This window comes from Aythya marila, assembly GCF_965140915.1.
Source record: "Aythya marila genome assembly, chromosome: 11".
NCBI classification, from domain to species: domain Eukaryota; kingdom Metazoa; phylum Chordata; class Aves; order Anseriformes; family Anatidae; genus Aythya; species Aythya marila.
In genome coordinates this window covers 19,563,554-19,583,663 of record NC_139052.1, presented here as the reverse complement: position 1 = coordinate 19,583,663, position 20,110 = coordinate 19,563,554, and the positions used below count along the sequence as shown (strand labels likewise).

The following is a 20,110-nucleotide window of genomic DNA, read 5'->3' as shown; positions in this document are numbered from 1 at the left end:
AAAAAGTAGTATTCTAACTAAAGGTGCAATATAAAGCACAATCTACACAATATAAAGCACAAATTCTCATTAAGTTTGCTGGTTGGATGAATCAAGATCCAGTAGAAAATTAACTACTGAAAATGTATTTTGTACAAATTGCTGGAAAGAGTTGGTCAATTTACCAAAATTGAAGAAGTAGACAGAGGGCACAGGAGGAGAAACGCTTTCCTGGGTTGTAGTTTCTGCTGTGCTGATTCAGGATGTCTCTTAACCTCGTTAACAGTTTAAGCTAGTTATAACGATTGTTTTGAGCCCTGCAGTGAGGCAATGGGAAATCGTTTACCAGAAAAAGTAAAATGCTGAAAATTATACTACAGAATAATGTTGTATTAGAACATTGATTAGAAGAATTGATCTCAGTGTCAGTCTTTCCTATCAACGTGGTAGAAAGCAATGACTGTTTCTAGTTGAAACAGTGGCAGAAAATGCATAAAATCAGTCTCAGGCCTGAAATGATCAACAATTATCAATATTTAACTGATCTCCAAGGAGTGAGGAGTCCTCTATGGATTCATTTTCTGTGATAGCAGTGAGAAAGACAGCCCTAGACATGGTGGGCAGTTTGGGAGTATGATTTAGAGTGGTAATGATTTAACCTGGAGGCAGAATTCCCCTCTTCACCCCACAGACCAAGCCCAGATGCTCATACATCCTGACAATCCCCATGTCCCCACAGACATCCCTGTGTGGACTGTCATCTCTGACCTTGGTTCGAGATCTTGCCTTTGTATTTGACATTAGCCATGTGCCAGTTTAAATCAGGCATTAGACAGGTGTTTTGTCTTCATTGTGGATTTTGGCTAGGTTCTTAAACTTAACTCCTCTGTGCCTTTCACATATTCCTTTTTTTCCAGAGCTTGGCTGTGATTTTGCCTATAGACCTACAGACTAGTGTAGCTTTTCCCCAACCTCTAACATGTCTGTTTTGCAGGGCAGGAGCACTTCAAAGCTCAGAGGCCTGCAGTGCCTTCCCACAACTCCCCTTTTGTCCTTGGGAGTACTGCAAAGCTCTTCTGTTATTCACACAGCCAAAGATACGAGGTAGTTCAGCTAACTGACCCCAGTTCTGCTCTTCTGACATTTGCTGCTATTAGGAGGCAGCTTTTCAGCTCTCATTCAGTCATTATTAAATGGTAAGTGCCATCTCCCATTCCCTCTCTCTACCAGAGCGGACGAAGCCAACGGGGCATCAAAATGACACAAAGAGTCTGTTAAATGTGTGACTGTCACTGACCTCTCCCTTTGTGGGACTCTAACCTTCTCTATTACTGGCACTGGCACTATTTTATGGTCACTGATGCTATGCTACTCCTTTCTCGGGGATGTTCTGCTCCAGCTCCACTGTTTTTTGGACCCAACCAGACTGCAATTCCTTAAAGTGGTCCACCAGGCTAGCTTTTCTCAGGGCACTTGGAAATAGTGGCAGTCTTGTCTCCGCCTTGGCCTTCTCCAAGCACAGTTTACTTCCCTAATGACTCCCTAGGGTAAAGCCTACAGCAGGCAGTAGTTTGCAACGTGGACTAAACTAGGTTCTCATCAGGGCCAGATGCTCCAGTAAACAGTGAGCAATCCTGAGAGTCTGAACCACTGTGGTCAGGCTGCAATCACGTCAGGACCCTTGTCATCTGCCTGAAACACTCAGCCACAACAAGAATGGAGTCCCTGTGTTCACCTTCTTGTTAGTCATTGGAGTCCTAAATTGCCATTTGTCCAGTAACAGAAAATCTGGTCTGACACTAACATAGGTTTTATGCTTATTAACAGATCTTCACCTCTTAGCAGATTCATATAGGGATTTCCTGATATTTTGTCAACAGTGACAGTGACATATGTCAGATTCTGCTCCCTGGGAGAAGACAAAATCCTCAAAATGTATGTCCTCAATTCTTTTACTTTAGCCATTCACAAGTCATCTCTGGCACAATGTACTCCCTAAGCTTTGGCAGAGTGTCAGGATTGAGGATAACACATCCTAGCTACTATCTTGAACAGATCGATATATCACTGAGGCGGTGGTCAGAGACTCCCCATGTTCCAGATAAGAAAGACCATTGATTCTGTTCAGATTGCATAGATGCATAGTTTCTAATTCCAAATTTGCCAAAAAATGCAATAGCATTGCACTTACTGGAAACGGAGTTCATCTTGTGACCCTTTGCTGTTGTATGATCTACATCAGTCCCATCTTTCTTTTGCTTACATTGATCTCCTTGGTTTTGTATTTTTTTTTATTAGTGCTTTCATTGGGTAGCAAGAGGGAGATGAAAAATAAGAGTTGCTATACACTGAAACAATAAATTCTTCAAAGCCTAAGCAGGCTTGAGATCTTTCCATATCTCCATCTATTAAGGTTGCTAACCCCTGCATTAAAGTGCTATCCAAGGTGATAAATTAGCGGATGAATCCTGAGTGATGACCACAGAAATAGACATTAAGCAATATGAAGAACTATTATCCCACTTCATTGAAAAAATTATCCAGGAAGCCATCTAATCAGCATGATTCGTGATAGAAAGTCAGTGATTTAAAGAGGGAATCTTCCATTCCACAAATAAGCAATAATCTAAGAATAAGGGGAACCTACCCAGATGCATTAGCTGTAGTCATCTTTCTTCTGCTATCAAACCTCACTTTTCTGAGCACATTCGAAGAGAATCTAGCCAAAAGCTGACTACGGGCTTATCTAATGAAGCTAATATCCTAGACTCAGCACAACCTGGATTCAGGCCAGTACATTAAAATGAAAACACCAGAGTGGCCTAGAGTGAATAGATTCATAATGGATAAGGGGCAAGCATCCTTTTTCATCTTCTTTGACCTCTCTGCATTATCTGAAACCACTGGCCATGAGATAACTGCTATTTCACCTGACAAAATTATTCTTTCCCCTAAAAGTGGCACTAGGGACTGGAAGAATGTAGTAAAATGGCCCAAATCGTTCCAGGGACACATATTAAATAGCAAAGGAAAACATCACATCTTCCGTTAAATTTCTTCTTTCTGGGGTCCAATGACTGTCCAGCATGAGGCAAACTGGCTGGATGACCTGAAGTTAAATACAGGCAACATATAGAAAAAATGCAGCTCTACCTTTGATTCACAGCAAACAAAGGAAAACGGTCAGAGTTTGGGTGAGATCTGTTTGTAGGGAAGGAACACTGGCAGAAACTGTATGAGGTAGGGAAAATAAAGATGTTTTGAAGAACTTGCAGTCATGGAGCAATGTCCTTCTGCCATGTGTGCATACCCAATAAAACAGCTCATTCTGTGTAGTTCTAGGAAAGAGCCTGAATTTCTCTCTGTCTGTGCTCTCATGTAGCAGCATCTGTATCTTCATTTAGCAATGTTTTCCATTATTAAAATGTAGCAACAGTTATTTATGCTTTCCGTTACCTCCTGGCTGGACTACGCTCCCTGGGCAGAAAGCCCGCAGAGCTCAGGAAACGCGAGCTCGTACAGAGTGCTCCAGCATGTCCCTCTGGCAACACCAGCTGCTACAAGTGCACTTCGTGAAGCCTGTTTTCTGCTTTCTACCATGGGTTCCCTTAGCCTTTGGAGTTACACTGATCTTCGTTTTGAAGATATTTTGCTTGTCTGGATCCACTCAGCAGTGTACTACTTTTGTAGATGGGAGACGCAGACAAGACATTTAATATACTTGAGTCCAAATTCAGGACAACAATTAAAAAATAAGTGCCGGTGTTAGGGGAATCTGTGTGGTCCTTTCAGGTTTGAAAGAGCATAAACTTTATGTCTATTTCCCTGAGTATTGACCTTATGTGTTAAAAAAAAAAACAACAAAAAAACACCACCCTGCACTGTTTATAATTATAAAGTAAATGATAAGCATCAAATGAATTGTTGTAGAAGCCTTTTGTTGACTTCATTCCATGATAAGGAGCAGTTGCTGTGTGACCTTGAATATGGTCAAATAACTCATGCTAAACACATTGCTACAAAGATGGCATTTTGGCAGGGCTTTGATGTAGGTCATTTTATTACCAGGCTGAATCAAACTACAAACTGATCTTAAACTCATGCCAAGAATGCTAATAATAAACTGATCAATGAGGTACTGGATCGTTTAAGAGAATCGGTCAAGGGAAAATGCAGGCATAAAAAGTCTGGAATTCCAAAAGTTTAACTGCTTGGGCTTTCATATGGGGAGGAATTATATTCCTTGCATTAGTACAAGTTTTCTTTACTCCAGTGGCCTTTAGCTTTGTGTTGAACAGGGTAGTGCCAGAAAGTATATACTTATCTTTATTTTTCTTGACCTTTATGTGCAAGTAATTTTTATAGTTCCATTAACTAGTAAGATCATTTGCAAACCACTGTACAAAGTATATTATGAAGAATGCCTTGGGGACCATTGTATCCTATTATGTTGAATGTTAATAGAATGAAAAATTAATTTAAACTCTAAAGATTAGAGCAAGACAAGACTTCCCTTTTATATAGGAAATTTGAAATTTTATTTGCCATGGTAAAACTTCTGAGTAGTACCCAAATGTGGTCTTTATGTAGACTTTATAGGCCTGATTTGAATCAGGCAGTGCAAGTCTGATTATTTGTCTCCTCAAATAAACTGGCTTATATCAAAGCTTCACTTTTTTAAAAAGGTGGATTTCTGAGACCCCCACGTATGGGATTAGTCCTCTGTAATTTCACAGTTTAAATGACCACGTTCTAGTGAGCTCATAGTGGTTTGCATCAGTCGGAGATGAGAACACCCACTGCTTCGTGGATTGTCTTTACGTTTCTTGACTTTTTTATTGCTCTTTAAACGTTGTAATCATCAACTACAAAGGACTTCAAAGTGCCTAAAAAAGAAAAATGCAAAAAAAATGTGTATTTCATGTACCACTGACTGCCTTAGAATGAGGAATAGTATCTTGAGCCTTGCTTACAAGTCTCACATAACACTCTTCACAAGGGACTAGAGCACTATTGAAGTCAGTATTTCTGTCTATAGACAAGTAATTAAGTAAAGTTTATTATCTTAATTAATCATTATTATTTCATATTTATTTTAACTTAGTTAAGGTGTGATATGTTTGTGTGGTTTAATCAATTAAATTTAGACCAGTAATGAGTAGGAGTTTTGTTATTTGGAAGAGAACAGTAATATTCCTTGTCAAGCTTCTTGCTCTCAAATTACCTCTTGGCCTGAGAGCCTGGCCAAGTTAAAAGGATAAAAATGTTGCAGATTTTACCTGTAAGAATTACTTATTATTTTAAATGCCCATACAGGAAACAGAAAAATCTCAGTTTCAATTTTCTTAACTCTAGTAAAACTAAAGTTTTAAGAGTAACATCAGTATGACTCATATTCTCCGAAGAAGCTGAATGGAGCAGTTTTCAAAGGAGCTGTATCCCAACATATTATTTACCTTTTAGCACACTGTACTTTTAATAGCAAGGCATAAGTTTGTGGCTGTTATCTATGTGAACTGCTCCTTATAGATAACCAGCCGTTTTTAAATGACTGCATGAAGGCATGTCTTTTTTAATGGAAAAATCCTATTTTTCTAATGTGTTGTCTTGAATTTCATCATACATCTGTGGACTAGGATGCCTCACTGTCTTTAGAAACCCAAACTCAAGTAAAATAAATGTACAAAAGATAAGGACATTTAGTGACTAGAGAATTAGCTATCAATATTTCATGTCCCCTAATACTTTCTAAACACAAAATATGAAATAAGAATAAATTTCAGTTTTGACATGTAGCGAACCTCGAAAAGAAATGACTAATCTAAAAAGATTTTGCAGCTGTTATAACGAGGCAACGTTCTAATTGATGGTCACATTGATTTGATGGATAAAGATCATCTGTGCTTTAAAGCTGGATTTAGATATATTGTAAATATGTTGCAGGGTTTGGTCTCCAAGGTCCAAATAGACATAGACAGCAAAATGTTTCTGTTGGTTTTGGTGCCGGGTTGAGTGTAGATTCAGGATATGATCCAATCTTGTAGTCTGAACAGGATGTCAAATACAGCAGGAATTGTTTAAATGATCAAGACATCAGTGGAAAACATGTGGCCCATGGGGTACCTGCGAACGAAACGAGTGTTTCATATACAGGCCCAGTGGAACTTGAAGAAGGTTCACTGAATGATTTAAAATAAATCGGGTAGTTCAGCCTGGTTTTCAGGTTAGCAACACAAAGATACATCCCAGATCACCCTAGCTGGCCTTGTTTTGGACAGGAATGCATTAATCTTTATTTTGGATTGAAGTCTTTCGTAGTTCAATTCCAGCCAGTTCTTAGTTAAGCAAGCACAATACCCACATCTCCCATGTAATATAAAAACACAGAATATAAAAACATCAGAGCCTTTTCAATATAGTGATCTCATTGCTGCTACATAATATTCATTAAGAAGTCATACATGTTAGTCTAGCTGAAAATTACACGTTTCAAACTAATGATCCAGTGTGAATCACTTTCACACTGAGTTTTTGGCAATGTCCTAAGTGGTAAAATGGAAATAAGGTAGTAAGCAGTAAGGTTCAGTCCATAAGTAGCTACTCAGTATCGTCCAAGTTTGTTTTTGTGAGATGAGCATACGCTGGAAAGCAAGTCAGACACCACAGCAGCACAGGAGAAAAAATGTCTTAACACCACGAGCCATTCCTACACAAGAAAAAGAAAAGGAGATTCTCCCATGTATATTTCTAGATAACTGGCAAGTCAGTTGGTAAAACCAGCCAGTTTTTCATAGTTTGAGGATGTTGAACTTTCAATAACGCAACAGTAGACAAATAAGATGTAGAACACTTCAGTTACGAAAAACTTGATAACCCTGAAAAGACAAGCCTGCACTTACAGCAACTGCATCATGGAGTAAAATTATTTCTTTTCCTTGAGCTAATTTTTCCAAATTTGTTTTGGTTCTTTGGAGCTCCATTTTCTTCTATGAATAGCAGCAACTTGAATGCAATAGAAGAAGCTAGTATTCTGTAATTATAATAATCATAAGTGTCAGTTTGTTAAAAATTTTATTATGAAGCAAAACTGCTAACCAAAGTAATTTCTGGTGTTAAAGTTTTTCATTACAAAGAGCTGAACTGACAAGTAAGTTTATCGCTGTCAAGAGACCTATATTTTATTTTGGTCACCTAGTATTAATTAAATCTTGCAAGTAATTATTTTTTGTTTGTTTTCTTTGTTTAATATTTTAAACAAAATATTGCTCTGTAAAGCATAGTTTAGCATATGTTTACCAACTGCTTAATATATTTACAATGCTGTGTCTCGTTTCTTCTTAACAGCACTCTGCACAGAGGAGTGTGTACATGGAAGATGCGTTTCTCCTGACACTTGTCATTGTGAACCAGGATGGGGAGGTACTGATTGCTCCAGTGGTGAGTAAAGATTACAAAAATGAAGTAAAGATATATGCTGCTATTAAAAAAAAGTTCTGAAACATGGAATGTCCTTAGAACTTGGATGCTTGAAATGGAAAATCAGATTTGTCCATTTGTTATTTTGCAGTTAATTCAATTGTGATATTACCCTATGCTACAATAGTGACTTTCCCTCTTTTGCTTGTTCTTATAAGAAATGTTAAAAGCAGTGAAGGATGCTCTTAATTCTTTCTGTCCTGTTACTGGAATACCAGTGTAGATATTAGAGCTCCATTATGAAAATTTTCTCTCTTCTTTACTATGTCATCTTTTCTTCATCTTTACTATATCACATTCTTCATTAAGTACTATATGGAGTACTTGGAGTACCTGGAAAGTACACTTTCTAGGTACAATACTTGTCCTCTTGAAGCCAGTGAGAGTTTTACCATTGACTCTTCATACAGCTCAGTTCTTCCTTCTGACTTGAAACCTGCATCCTGAATTATCAATACTGCAGAAGTTGGGAAAATCGTAGAGGTGGGAGTTCTGCACCTTTTACTAGGAAATAAATTCACACTTGAAGCTTTCAATTCCTTCACCTAGAGAAGCTGTATATGTCAAAGTCTCTTAATTGGTAAAGATAAGTTGATGTGATTAGTTCATGCTAGAGTGAAACAGCAAGTGTTCTTTGCGGTATAAATATCAAAGGGTGTATGGAATAAAGGCCCAGTCCATTATTGACATAAGATAAATAAGCTTGTTAAACGAAGTCTATTTGGGCAACAGGTGAGTAAATAAAGCCGCATATAGAAAGATCCTGTGAATAATCTACTGAACGACTGTTTTGTTTTGCTTTTAGTTCCTCTCTTTCTCCCACATTGATTGGGATCTTAAAAACAAGGCATTATTATCAGGCAGAAAGATAACAGAAAAAGGATCTATAAAGGGCAACATCAGAAGAGAGTAGGAGTTAAATTTGACTAGGGTGAACACAGAGGCTAAAATCAATGGGACAGACTTTTCTGTGGTTACTCATGTTCTGTCTGCAGCTTTGCTGGTATCTCCCAACTCAGAGCAGAAAAGGCAATTGGGGTAGGAAGGAGGGCCATCCTTTGGAGTTGGAAGCAAACTTTTGGGACTACCTCATGTGTAGACAAGGGAAAACAGTGCGCAGCATAACATGCTGAATAGCTATCTAGAACTTTTTTTTTTTTTTCCAGGAAAAATAGTACTTTCAGTTGTAAAATAGTCTAGAATCTCAGATAATCATTTAATCCTTTGGTTATTTTGGGGAATAGATTCAACCTGCCAGCCAGTGAGTATTTATACAATGCATGTGTGCTTGGAGAAGTTCAAAAATGAGAAAATAATAAAAACCTCGTGATAACATGGGCATACACACATACGCATTTATGCATGCATCCACACAGAGAGTAGCAAGTATTCCATTCTTTGTAATCATGAAGAGGAAAGGACAAGATGTCAAAACACAGATGGGCCTAGTGAACTAAAAGTACCCAGTGACTCTTACTAAACTGCACTAATCTTGCAAGTGAAGATAAAAAGAAAAAGAAGGGTTTTCCTATATTGAATATTTAGTTTTTTAAAGTAATTAGGAATATTAAAACACTGACAATGATTGAGGTAGAAACATTATTCATAACTTTTATTTCCGCACTGGGCAGCAATCCAGTATATTTCATTTATGAGGTTTCAGCGGTGGAAAGAGAAGCGTTAGCCAATTCCTAAATTAAATATGCCCTGTTAACTTTTATAAATGATAGCCCAGGATTAGCCTCAAAATTTAAGCTTTAATTTTATTAATATAATTAGTGTGTGCACTGGACTATAGTGCCCATTGTCTTTCATTCCATTTGTTATATGCTGGGCAACATGCATTCTTGTCCTAAGGTCTGATCTGACAAGCACTTACCACTGTCAGGCGTAATGCTTATAAGTGTGAATGGCCTCCGAGTTAGTTTTTACTGCAGCTGAGAGAGTAACTCACCTTTATGCTTGATACTAAAAGTTTGGATGACTGGCCTCTTTATTGTTAGGAAACTTTGTTTGAATTAAAAGGTATAGAACAGTTATCAGCTGAATAGAGTACAGTTGTTATTCTGAGGATTTCCAAAAGAGAAGCTGGAGATCTTTGCCTAACAGGCTCACCAGGATTTTCAGATCCAGTGATGATTCACACCTTGAGTCATGCCTTACTGTTATCCATTAATAATGTGGAAAACAGTATTCGTTTTTACTAAACTATTGTATTACCTGTGCCTACTTTCTTTTTACTCCATGAATATTAGACAGCTACTATGAAGGACACATGTTTGCAGTGACAAATAAGTATGATTCGTTAGATGCTTCTGAATGGCTGTTCCTGTGAAGCTGTGCTCCAGATAAGCCAGAGCTGTTGGCTCTATGCAACACACCAGCTCCCCGTGGGGCTGAAGAACTTTGCTATATGGACCTCAGTCGAACTGATTTTATAAAGTCATAGGCGTATTACTTTTATTGTTGGCTATTTGGAACTGTTCTGCTGGGAAAGGGATTGCTTGCCAAAACTCTCCCTTTAAATTTCAAAAACCTCAAGGGAGAGGTAATTGTTTTCTGAAAGATCTCTCCTGAAAACAACGGTAAGAAATGGAGCCTACTTGACACTGGGGGTCATCTGCTGTTTACTTGGAAAAGATCTGGGGACTCTCACTCTTCTTGAGGAGGTATTTCAACACTCTGCAGAGCAGCTATTATAACTTTCTACAAGTTATATATAACTTTCATTTGGTTTGATGGGTGAAATTCAAATATAACCAGAGATCCAATACAAGGTTCAAATGTCACTGCAAAAGCAGAAGTGAGATCCAAATATTTTTTGTTGTTTTTTGTTTGTTTGTTTTGGTGTGCTGCAAGGACTGGAGAGGGTGTGAACTCTGACACTGAACATACATTTCTTACAGAGAGGAAAGTTTGTGGTGTTAAATCCAGTTTTTTAGTGTTACCATTCTCCCTTGGCCAGAATATATTCAGTTAAATGTTTTGAACAGTTATAGCTACAACCTGTAGCTATTTAAACGTTTTTCTCAAACTTTGTTTCGTGCTTTCTAAAACTCAGCCTTTAAGTCAACAATTGCAAAACTTGCCATTTTGTGCAGCTTCCCAGTGAGTGATCATGCTACATGTTAGAGTTCATCTGTTGTCAAGGTTAAAATCAGTTCAGATGAATTGCTAAACAATTATAAAAAAAACCCTGTGCCATATTCGGCTCTGCATGCCTCTATACCTGTGTTTTACTGCATGCTGTTGTGCATCTGTCGATGCCCGCAGGCCTAGCCTTGATTTCATGCTATAAAGCTGCAATATATTAAGGCTTGATTACCATAACAATAAAAAGAGAAGTAATGAGGTATTAACTAAAGAAGCTCTTGAATGAAATGTTTTTTAAGGTTTTAATGATACTAAAAATTTAAAGGAAAAGTCTTTAAAGAAACACATACCTTTTCCCTTCCCTTTCAACTTTTTTTTAATCATGCCCATTATATCTATGCAATCTGCAGTGTTTTGTTGTTCTTTTTTTAATACAAAGGAAAATGGCAAATGCTCTGCATGAACTTACCTGCTCACCTGTCCAATTATTTCAAAGCAATTAACTTCAAACAGTATGATATACTGGCTTGAAGTTCTGGTAGGAATATAATTGACTGTTGGTGGTTACCTGGCCTTTTCTGGGTCTTGATAATAACCATCTGTATTTGCAAGCCATTAGGCCCCAATCCAGCAAAGCACTTAAACATATCCTTAAGTTGACACATGAGCAGGACTTTTCATCTACTTTAAATTAAGCAGGTGTTTAAGGATGTTGCTGAGTCAGTTTTGAAGAAACAGCTACAAAGACCTCAGTGAAATCTAAGGGAAAAGTCTCATTGAGTCTATCAGGCTCACAGAGAATAAGGGTGTCTCTCTTTCAGAATGCTAAAACTCATCAGGCAACATTACTGAAGACCATTTTTACTCTAAAGAGCATTCTTCATTGTGGGGAAGATCACAAATATCTTTCTGGTTAGAAGGGGATTCACAGAACAGTAATTCTACACCTTATTCTGCAACAGGTAGAAAAAGGAAAGTTCAGAGCAAGAGCCCTGAATTGAAACCAAGAACCTTCCAAAATTGTGTTTGAGAAATTTTGAAGTAAACAAACACAGAGGTTGTAATGAAAAACTAAAGTGGTTTTCAAAATGTTTGCTTTGCTATTAGTTTTAGCAGAAAATGCACTATTTGTCCACAGTGTAATTAAATGGATGTTGGGATAGTAATGCCGAACCATCCTTCCTCATGCTATGTCACCTGGGGGAGAGAGCTTATCATATTGCTGAGTGGCACAGGGTGATCAGTATCGTACACATATGGATAACAGCTTTCTTTGTAAAGGGCGTTTGGAAGAAATGGTCATTAAGAGCATGAACCTATTTCATCTTTATTTCTTTGTCAAAAATAGCCAAGGTCATAACAACAGAAAAGTATAACATAGCAGCAAGATCACATTTAAGGGTATAGCCCTGGAGCAGCTGGAGTGCTTCAGTTCTGAGACTTGTGATGAATGAGAAGTGCAGATCCTGTGCTAAATCTGAAGGGGGGTTGCTTGACAAGCTATGAAAGCAACAGTAGGCATCTCAGGAGAAAAATTGAGTATTTTAACATGGGTCTGTGGCATTTTTCAGGTTTGATTTTGGCTTCCATGTTCTCAAAATGCTTTGAACTGTTTCTGAAGAAGAAATGAAGTTCAAAGTAATGCCCGTGACGTGTGACTTTTGAATACTGGGTCAAACAAAATTCAGCCTAATATCAAGGACTTATCTGCTGGAATCATTAGTTCAATTTTTGTCCTCAGGTTTTCAGGATAGAGGGGCTGACTGGGAAGCCAGCCTGGAAAGAGGTGTAGGGGTACAGGACCTCAGCGATTCTGAACTGTTAGTGCACTGCTGCTTAAATTCAGGTCCTGTCCCTGAAGAACAGCTGTCCACATTTCTTGGATGAGAATTTGTCTATTCTGTGGGATTGTTTCGCAAGGACTGTTGTATGTACATGCCAAATGAGGTGACAGAACCAAGTGCATTGGTGCTGTTTCCACTAAAGCCCTTGAATTTCATTTGTCACTCCAAACACCGAGTTTAGATACAGTTTAGATACACGTCTCTTTATAGTTGTGAGACTCTAAATTTGGATTCAGGCTTAGCTGATGCTTCAGCTGAAACAGAATTCCATATCCATAGCACATGGTCTTTAACGTTTTAATACATTTCTCATTTAAGCCAAGCTCAAACTGCAGCATAATTTTGATGCATTTTGCAGACTCAGTGACAACTGTGTCACTCAAAGAGATGCACATGTAAAAAAAAAAACTCTGGTGAGGGCTCATACAAAGATCTTTCTGGAGCATTTATAGAGTGGAATTGATTTCTGTCTCCTTTCAGTCCTAAGAATGTATTCTTCCTTAAACTTAAAAATCCCAGTCCCTTCAACCACTGCTGAACTGGTGTTATCAGGTAAACAGCTGGTGCTTAATTTTTGCCTCCGCTGGATGTTGGGCCCACGCACTTGGGCTCGTGTTGCATGTGTGCAGCAGTCTCCGGAGCAGCCCGTCTTCCTGGGCGCAGCCTACGCAGGACAGCCTGTAAGCAGGGAATGGAAATGTAAACACAAGCTGCTGTTCAGCACAGGCAGCAGCACAGCAGCATGTCCCGTATATATTTTTACACAGATAATTTGGCTGCGTTAAACTGGACTAGTCCATCCTTTTTTGTTTGGTGGTAATGTTTTTTCTCTTGTTGAAGCTGTTAATATTACTACTCGAGTGTTTGTGGTGGTTTCTCCTCCCTCTGTTAGAGATATGATGGTGTAGCCTAAACTTGTACAAGTTAGCTGCTTTGGAAGTACTATATGCTTGTGGAAAGGTATGAGAGTCACATCTGCCTTGGCTTTTCCTAGAGTAACTGGACAGAGCTAAAACTAACAGTTGATTCTGGAAAAGAAAAGTTAGTTTTAAGATTTACTTTGGAAAGAAATTGCTTTGTACACCTCTGCTATGTGATTCATTGATGATGAAGAGATTAGTTGCCTGTTGTACTAAGTCTTGTACTAAAGTGAGTGAAAAACAGAAATTCAGCATCCTGTGTACTTTTCACATTCACCTTCATCTTCACTGTCACAGTGTGGGAAAGGACTTCCTTCCTTAAATCAGCTGGTTGTGTCTAAGGCCCACACAGGAACAGATCATTTTCCCCCAACAGTTCCAGCTCTCCTTTGAGATTGCCTATTTTAAATGATTTTGAACATTTGATTGAGCTGATCTGACTCCGTTTCAGTCCCTGGAGTTCTCTCTTCCAGTTCATGGTGTTGTTCTGAAGGCTTGATGTAGCCATGTACTTCATGCATATGAATAGTTCTTTTAAAGTCAGTAATGAACATCTAATGTTATTGAAGTTAGATAAGTGCTTAAGTCATTATCTGAATGGGAACTTAAGAGATGAGGGGGAAAATCAGGTTGATGAGGGCCTCGTTTAGGGACCAAGAGTTACTGAGTGTCATCCAGGCTTATCAATGGCAGGTATTTCTGTCAATGAACTAAAACCAAAGTCAGCTTCGCTGATACAAAGAGAAGCCCAAATTTAATTCCATTCCAAAGTTAATTCCTGCAGAGCAGAGCACAATCCACAGGTCAGTGATCTGAACATACTCCTTCGTTCTAGACAGAGCTGATGTTTTGACCTACCATGTAGGTGAGTACCAGAGGGTAGAGATGTGATAAGAAAATAATTTAGGTATGTAGTGTAACAGGGTTCCAGTTGTATAATAACATTTTAAAATGTAAAATGTTACTAGAATAATTCTGCACAATTATATGTAGTTATTACAATATTACCACAATCACCTCCTGTGTTAAAGCATTCATTTTTTTTCTGTGTTTGGCTGCTTTGGTTAAAGAGATGAGCCATAATGAGTTACGTGCTGGAGTGAATATTCACAGAGTTCAGATGATCTGCTAAAGCCATGCTTCCCCTTTGTACCTACAGCGGTAGCTGCTGAGGCTGCTGCATGCTAAGGGTTTGTCTTCTAAGTTGGCATGAGGTAGCAACACCACTTTGTAATCCTTCTCTTTCTCTTGATGTAGTCTTTAAGCACAGACTTTCTATCTAAATTGCTGTAAAGGTAGTGGCTGGGTGGATCCAGGCTGGGGCTGGTGGGATTTGGGTGGTCAGCTGCAGGGGTCAGCAGATGTGCTTGTATTGATCTGCTCCTTGAGTGCTTACTGGATAGAAGACTTACAGAAATGGGCCATTCCTCATCTAGGTAAACAATACACTGAAAATTACGTATGGCATATGATTAATAACTACAATTCTGTAACTGTAATTTTGATACACGTTGATTCGGGGTATATAGTGGGCAAACAGGAGGCAAGAGGCCAGGTTTAAGATGTAATGGCTCTCTGGGTCTATCACCTTGCATTTATCCACTCTCCAGCCTCACCTTGCATTTATCCACTCTCCAGCCTCTGACGAGCTGTGTGCGATCAGGACGGAAATTCTGCATTCCGTGTGACTGCATTAGAAGGCAGTGGTATGTGCCTCGTACCCCTGGAGCATCAGGCTGCTGGCTCTCTGAACTCAGCACTGAGATCATGCTGAAAACCAAAGCTGAGGGAGGCTATGGGCAAACCTTCTGGTATAAAACCTTATTTATTGCCTCTCATTAGGGCAGTGTGCCTGGGACTGATGGCCTCAAAAGGGAGCATGTAAGACGTTTAGATTTCAGAGAACAGAGGTGTGTCTGTGACTCTTGGGAGCAGGCAGGGTTCTGGGTTCAAGTTATGCACCAGAGCAAGGCAATCGTGTTGGTGAGGTGTAAGTGAGGGTACAGAGCAGAGCTGAGCCCCAAGGGACTTTGAGCACATCTACATCTGGAAGTGAACTTCATAACAGAGCGATTCGCTTTTCTGAGACATGACCTGATGGTTGACTAAAACTTTACACTTCAAGGATAATTTTCACTAAATGAAACACATTTTTTGGTTATGCAAGGGGGAATTTGGCTCACATATATACGTCTTTTCTCATCTGTTTAACCGGTGAGAGCTGAGGAGACTTCATAGAAAGGCAGCATATGTGTGATGAGTTGTTAGTTTTATTAATTTGACTGAGGTTTTCCTTACTTTAGACAGGGTAATAGCTATAAAAGAAAGAACACACTAAAATATCCTTTTTAATGAACTGAATTGCTAATGTTAAATTTCATTGCTGGGGCATCTTGAGATAATGTGGCTTTAAATATGCACTACACAAATGAACAGACTTTAGATCAATTTAAAAGTACCATTGGTATAATTTTATAGCCTGGTCACTAAAGAGCTATCACCTGGAGAAAAGAGATTTCCCTCTGCCAAACTGGAGGCAAAAATCTCAGGCTTGGACACCCATTTAAAACTATTCCAGGGGTTTTTACTTGCTAGCAAACAGAAAAACAATTCGGGAAAGCCTCTAAACCAATTCTCTGTGTGCTTGCCACTGCGAGGTGTTTCAAAGAATGCTTGGAGAGGGCAGAGCTCAGCGCACTGCTCGCTGCCCAGCTATGAGGTACCAGAAAATCCCCTGGGAGCTGCTTCGTGCAGCTCAAACAGGAGGACCCTCAGGCCTGCTCTGACTTGTGCTGGGTTTTGAATAGCTGACTGCAAAGATGTGTGATTTGACTGGGAAAGGTCCTACTGCCCTGTCCCTGTTCTGTGTTCTTGGGGTTTTTTCAAAAGATACTGTTCCTCCAAGATACAATGCTACCTTTTGGTTAAGGGTTGAAGTCAAGCAGGAAAATGAAAAGTTTCATTCAGAAATAAGACTTGAAGCTTACCCCAGGCTCCCAGCAGGTAAAATTTGCTAGGAAATAGTGATCATTCATCACCTAGTGTTAGATCCAAGGCTTCCTGCGTAGCGGGGCAGGAGAGCTGGGGCAGTCAGTAACTTCATTCAAACAGCATCAGTTATTTTGGTGTCAATGAAATATTTGTATATGAATGAGAGACATTTTGAAGAGCCAAAGCTGGAAACAAATATGCCATTGTACAGGTAGAACCTAGGTCAAAATTTTCTTTAGTTTCTTTTTACCAAAGCCTTGCAATTGCATGCATTTCTCAGAGCTTTTCAGTGCCAAAAGTAGGCCACATTGACCCTACAGCACCGTCTGTAAAACGGGAAAGATTCAGGGAGTTTCCTTCTTTCTTTTGTCTATTATTTGTGTTAGCGTATGATATGATGGCTTACTTTTGAAGTGAAATGTTTTCAGAACAAGTTTCTCTGAGAAATCCTTTTCTGCTAAATTTCACGTGTGAAAAACCCTCCTAGACCCCTCAAATAGATACCCTGATACTTATCTGTAGTCCTTATAAAACATTGAAAAAGAGTTTGCCACAGGAGAAGATATCTTCTGTCCCCAGTGAAATGGATGTTTTTTTGAACCAGCTTGTCTGTCTCAGTGATGTGGAGAGAAATAATGAAATAGCAGAGGACTTAACAAGTGCGTATCTGACTGTAAATCCAGGCTTTGGCAGAACAGAGCCTTCGCACCACTGCTCGCAGGTGAGTGTTTTGCTCTCACTGCTAATCTAGCTTTGGCAAGGAATGTAGAGGGCCCTTGGTTATTTGCAAGGAAAAGCATACAAAATGAGGAAATGTGTTGTGACCAAAGGAAATAAATGAGCAGATGGTGTGCTAGCACCATACCTGCCACTCCAGAGGAGGTTGTTGTAGCACAACCACCACTTACAAACAGCGTTCTGAACAGATGCCAAACCTGAGATGAGCAGGGGAGAGGTGATACGCATGGAAGCGTGGAAATAAAAACAGTGCAAAATAAAGACTGAGGCATGACAGAGAAGGAATGTGGGAGGAATAATAGAAAAACCGGCAACGGGTAAGACAACAGCCAGAAGCAGCTGGAGGTAGGAAAGGCTTTCAATGGGCAGGTAACTGGACTGGAGGAAATAAACAGCTGAATGCAGGAGTTTTGCAAAATGAACATTGCTGCATGTGAGGCACCAAGAATTTCAGAGTTGTGAGCAGACGGTTCACTGGCTCATTCTACCCAGTAGAAATTACAGATTTTGTTGAAGTTAGAAAATGAGTAGAGGAAGAGGAGAATAGAATGGTAGTGGAAAGGAAGATACCATAGCCAGGCCAATGGTGCTGAAATTTATGAGTTTGAGAGACCAAAAAGAATGGCAAAGATAAAGGGAAGGCAAACTTCAGCATGCTAAGTATTGCCTTAAACAGGAAAAAGTGAGATGTTGAAGAAATGTCTTTTTATCATGGAAAAAAATTAGTAAAGTGAAAAAGAATGTAACTCTTGCAAACAAGTGGTAATAATCTGACAGAAGAAAGATTTAGAGATGAAGCTTTCTGGTTAAAATGGCATTTGTCTTTCCGGTACCAGCAAAGAAACACGTTAAAAGTGTTTATGAAGGGATGTAAACATCTATTCTATAGTAGTCATTGGCACAATAGCTTCAATAAACATTGTTTAATGTTTAAACAAGATATATTGAAGTGGGATGCTGGAACTTACAGTGCATTCAACTGCCAAAACTGACTTTTCTTGGCCTGGAAGAGTAGTGCAAGCAAAAAAAAAAAAGTGCCGTTCTCAACTGTCAGTTTTTATTTTTTTACTGACAAAATTGTTAGGGGAAATACCAGAAAATTTGCAAATTAAGGAAAACTTCTACAATCATAAATTCCCTTGTAGTGCTGCACTCATGAAAATATTTTGCACCTGCAGTCTTAACCCTTCCCTGTACCATTTGAACATCTTGAATGCGCAGCCTGTAGCAAGCACATCCTCCAGTCGTTTCTTTACAGCTCAGAAAGACTTGCTTCAGTACAGAAAAACAGCAAGGTTTTATTTATTAAACATACCTGTATTAACCCAGCAGAATATCTGAAAGTCATGGATTGAAAATGAGGGTTCAAAAGGCCTGAATCTCGTTCAGGAAAGCATGGTGAATGCCATTTGTCAGGAGAGATGGGAAGAGACCCAAGTGTCACAGTCTCGGCTGTCCCTCTCTTTGTAATGGCAAGAACTCTACAAATACAAACAATGACCTACAAGATGAGTAGAATCGTATCGTAACAATGCCGCTTGAGTTTCTGGGTCATGAAGTGAGATGAGACCAACTGCAACAGAGACATCCTTAAAGAACTATGGAGACTGAAGAAAGGCCAAAAATGGAAAGTGTGTGGGACAGGTTCCCATCCACAATTACTTTGTAAAATCAAGTTTCAGCCACTTTCCCAGCTTTGGTGTGCGTTGTGCAGGATGGATTTAGGCCCCTTTAGAAATACCAGTAAATGTCAGATAGAAATGTGTGTATTATTACTGAGAATGTTTTATAATAGGAAGATCTTTGTGGACAGCGTCCAGAAAGAAAAGAGATAAAACACTCATTCCTTGATCCTAGAGGTGGCCAGTCAACAAAAAAGTCTCTGCAGTTCATGATTTTCAGAAGCTTTTCTGCCTATCATACAAAGCCTATTTATGTAAAAGCCAGGGACAGCTAGGGTATATAACCCTGTCCAGAATACATAAAAATGCATATGTCAAATGCAGTGAAAATTCAAATTGAGTGAAATTAGCTACAAAAATTCAGGTTTTAACAGAATCAGCTAAAACATGAAACAATGCACATCTGTGGTACTAACAGAGGTAAGGGTTTCTTAGCTTTTCCAATGTCTGTTTAAACTTCACCTTTATGAACCCTTTGTACCGAGCTGCAGTTCTAATTATGTAGCTGTATCAGTAAATTATGAAAATTGATTGTAGTGGAGTTTTTAGCCAAGGACCAAAGTCTGATAGCCTACTTTACTTACTTAGATTGCGGTGATAATTTCCTAAATAAAAATCAAGGTCTAGAAACCCAGGCTGCAGAAGGAGGCAGAAAAACAAGAGGCTTTACATGGAAGGTTCATTTTTCCTTAGGGATGGCAAAGTTTGCTGCTGGGGGGGAAGGTTGGAAGTCATGACTTTGTTTTATCATCTACCTTAGCCTGCTAGTGCTTCCCCAATACATAGGTAACTAGTTTCTTTGGAAATATGGGCAAGAAAATGCATGAATTTCTGCAAATCTTAGATGCATCTTGAAGGACAAATTCCAGCCACTGAAAGATGGCTCCAATTCCAGTCTGGAGATACTGGCAGGGGGTGGTAGCTCTTCCTTCTAGATTTGGTGGGGTTATGTTACATTTGGTTTATGAGTCCCAGAACAGAGCCTAGTGAGTTTGTTTTCAGCCTCAGGTGAAGAACTGCTTTAGTCACAGCTTACTGTGACTACACAGCGTATTGGGAGAAAGGTCTTGTTATTTAGGCTACACATAGCAGCTGATGGCAGCAGCCCAGTTCCAGGTTTCTTAGGGACCACTGTTCTGTCAGATTGGTGAGATGGTCTTGTTATCCTTTGTCCTCAGCGGCTGGGTCCCAGCCCTCTTCAGAGGGCTTAGATTCACAGCTTACTGAGATCACTGAAATACAAGAAGTTCCATTTAAGCATTAAAAAAAAAAAATTACTGTAAGAGTGATCAAATACTGGAACAGGTTGCTCAGAGAGATTGCAGAGTGTGTCCTTGGAGACATTCAAAATTCAGCTGGACACAGACATTGGCAAGCTGCTCCCACT

The 20,110-nt window shown here is 39.2% G+C and overlaps 1 protein-coding gene across 3 annotated transcripts in view; it reads left to right on the top strand.

Annotated features, from left to right (window-relative positions):
• MEGF11 (multiple EGF like domains 11) overlaps positions 1-20,110 on the top strand; it is a 199,476-nt gene that overhangs the window by 20,508 nt on the left and 158,858 nt on the right. For all 3 annotated transcript variants that reach the window (XM_082769562.1, XM_082769563.1, XM_082769561.1), the window contains one exon: positions 7,324-7,416. In XM_082769562.1, coding sequence (XP_082625688.1) covers positions 7,324-7,416 — 93 coding nt within the window. The remainder of the gene's footprint in view (positions 1-7,323; positions 7,417-20,110) is intronic.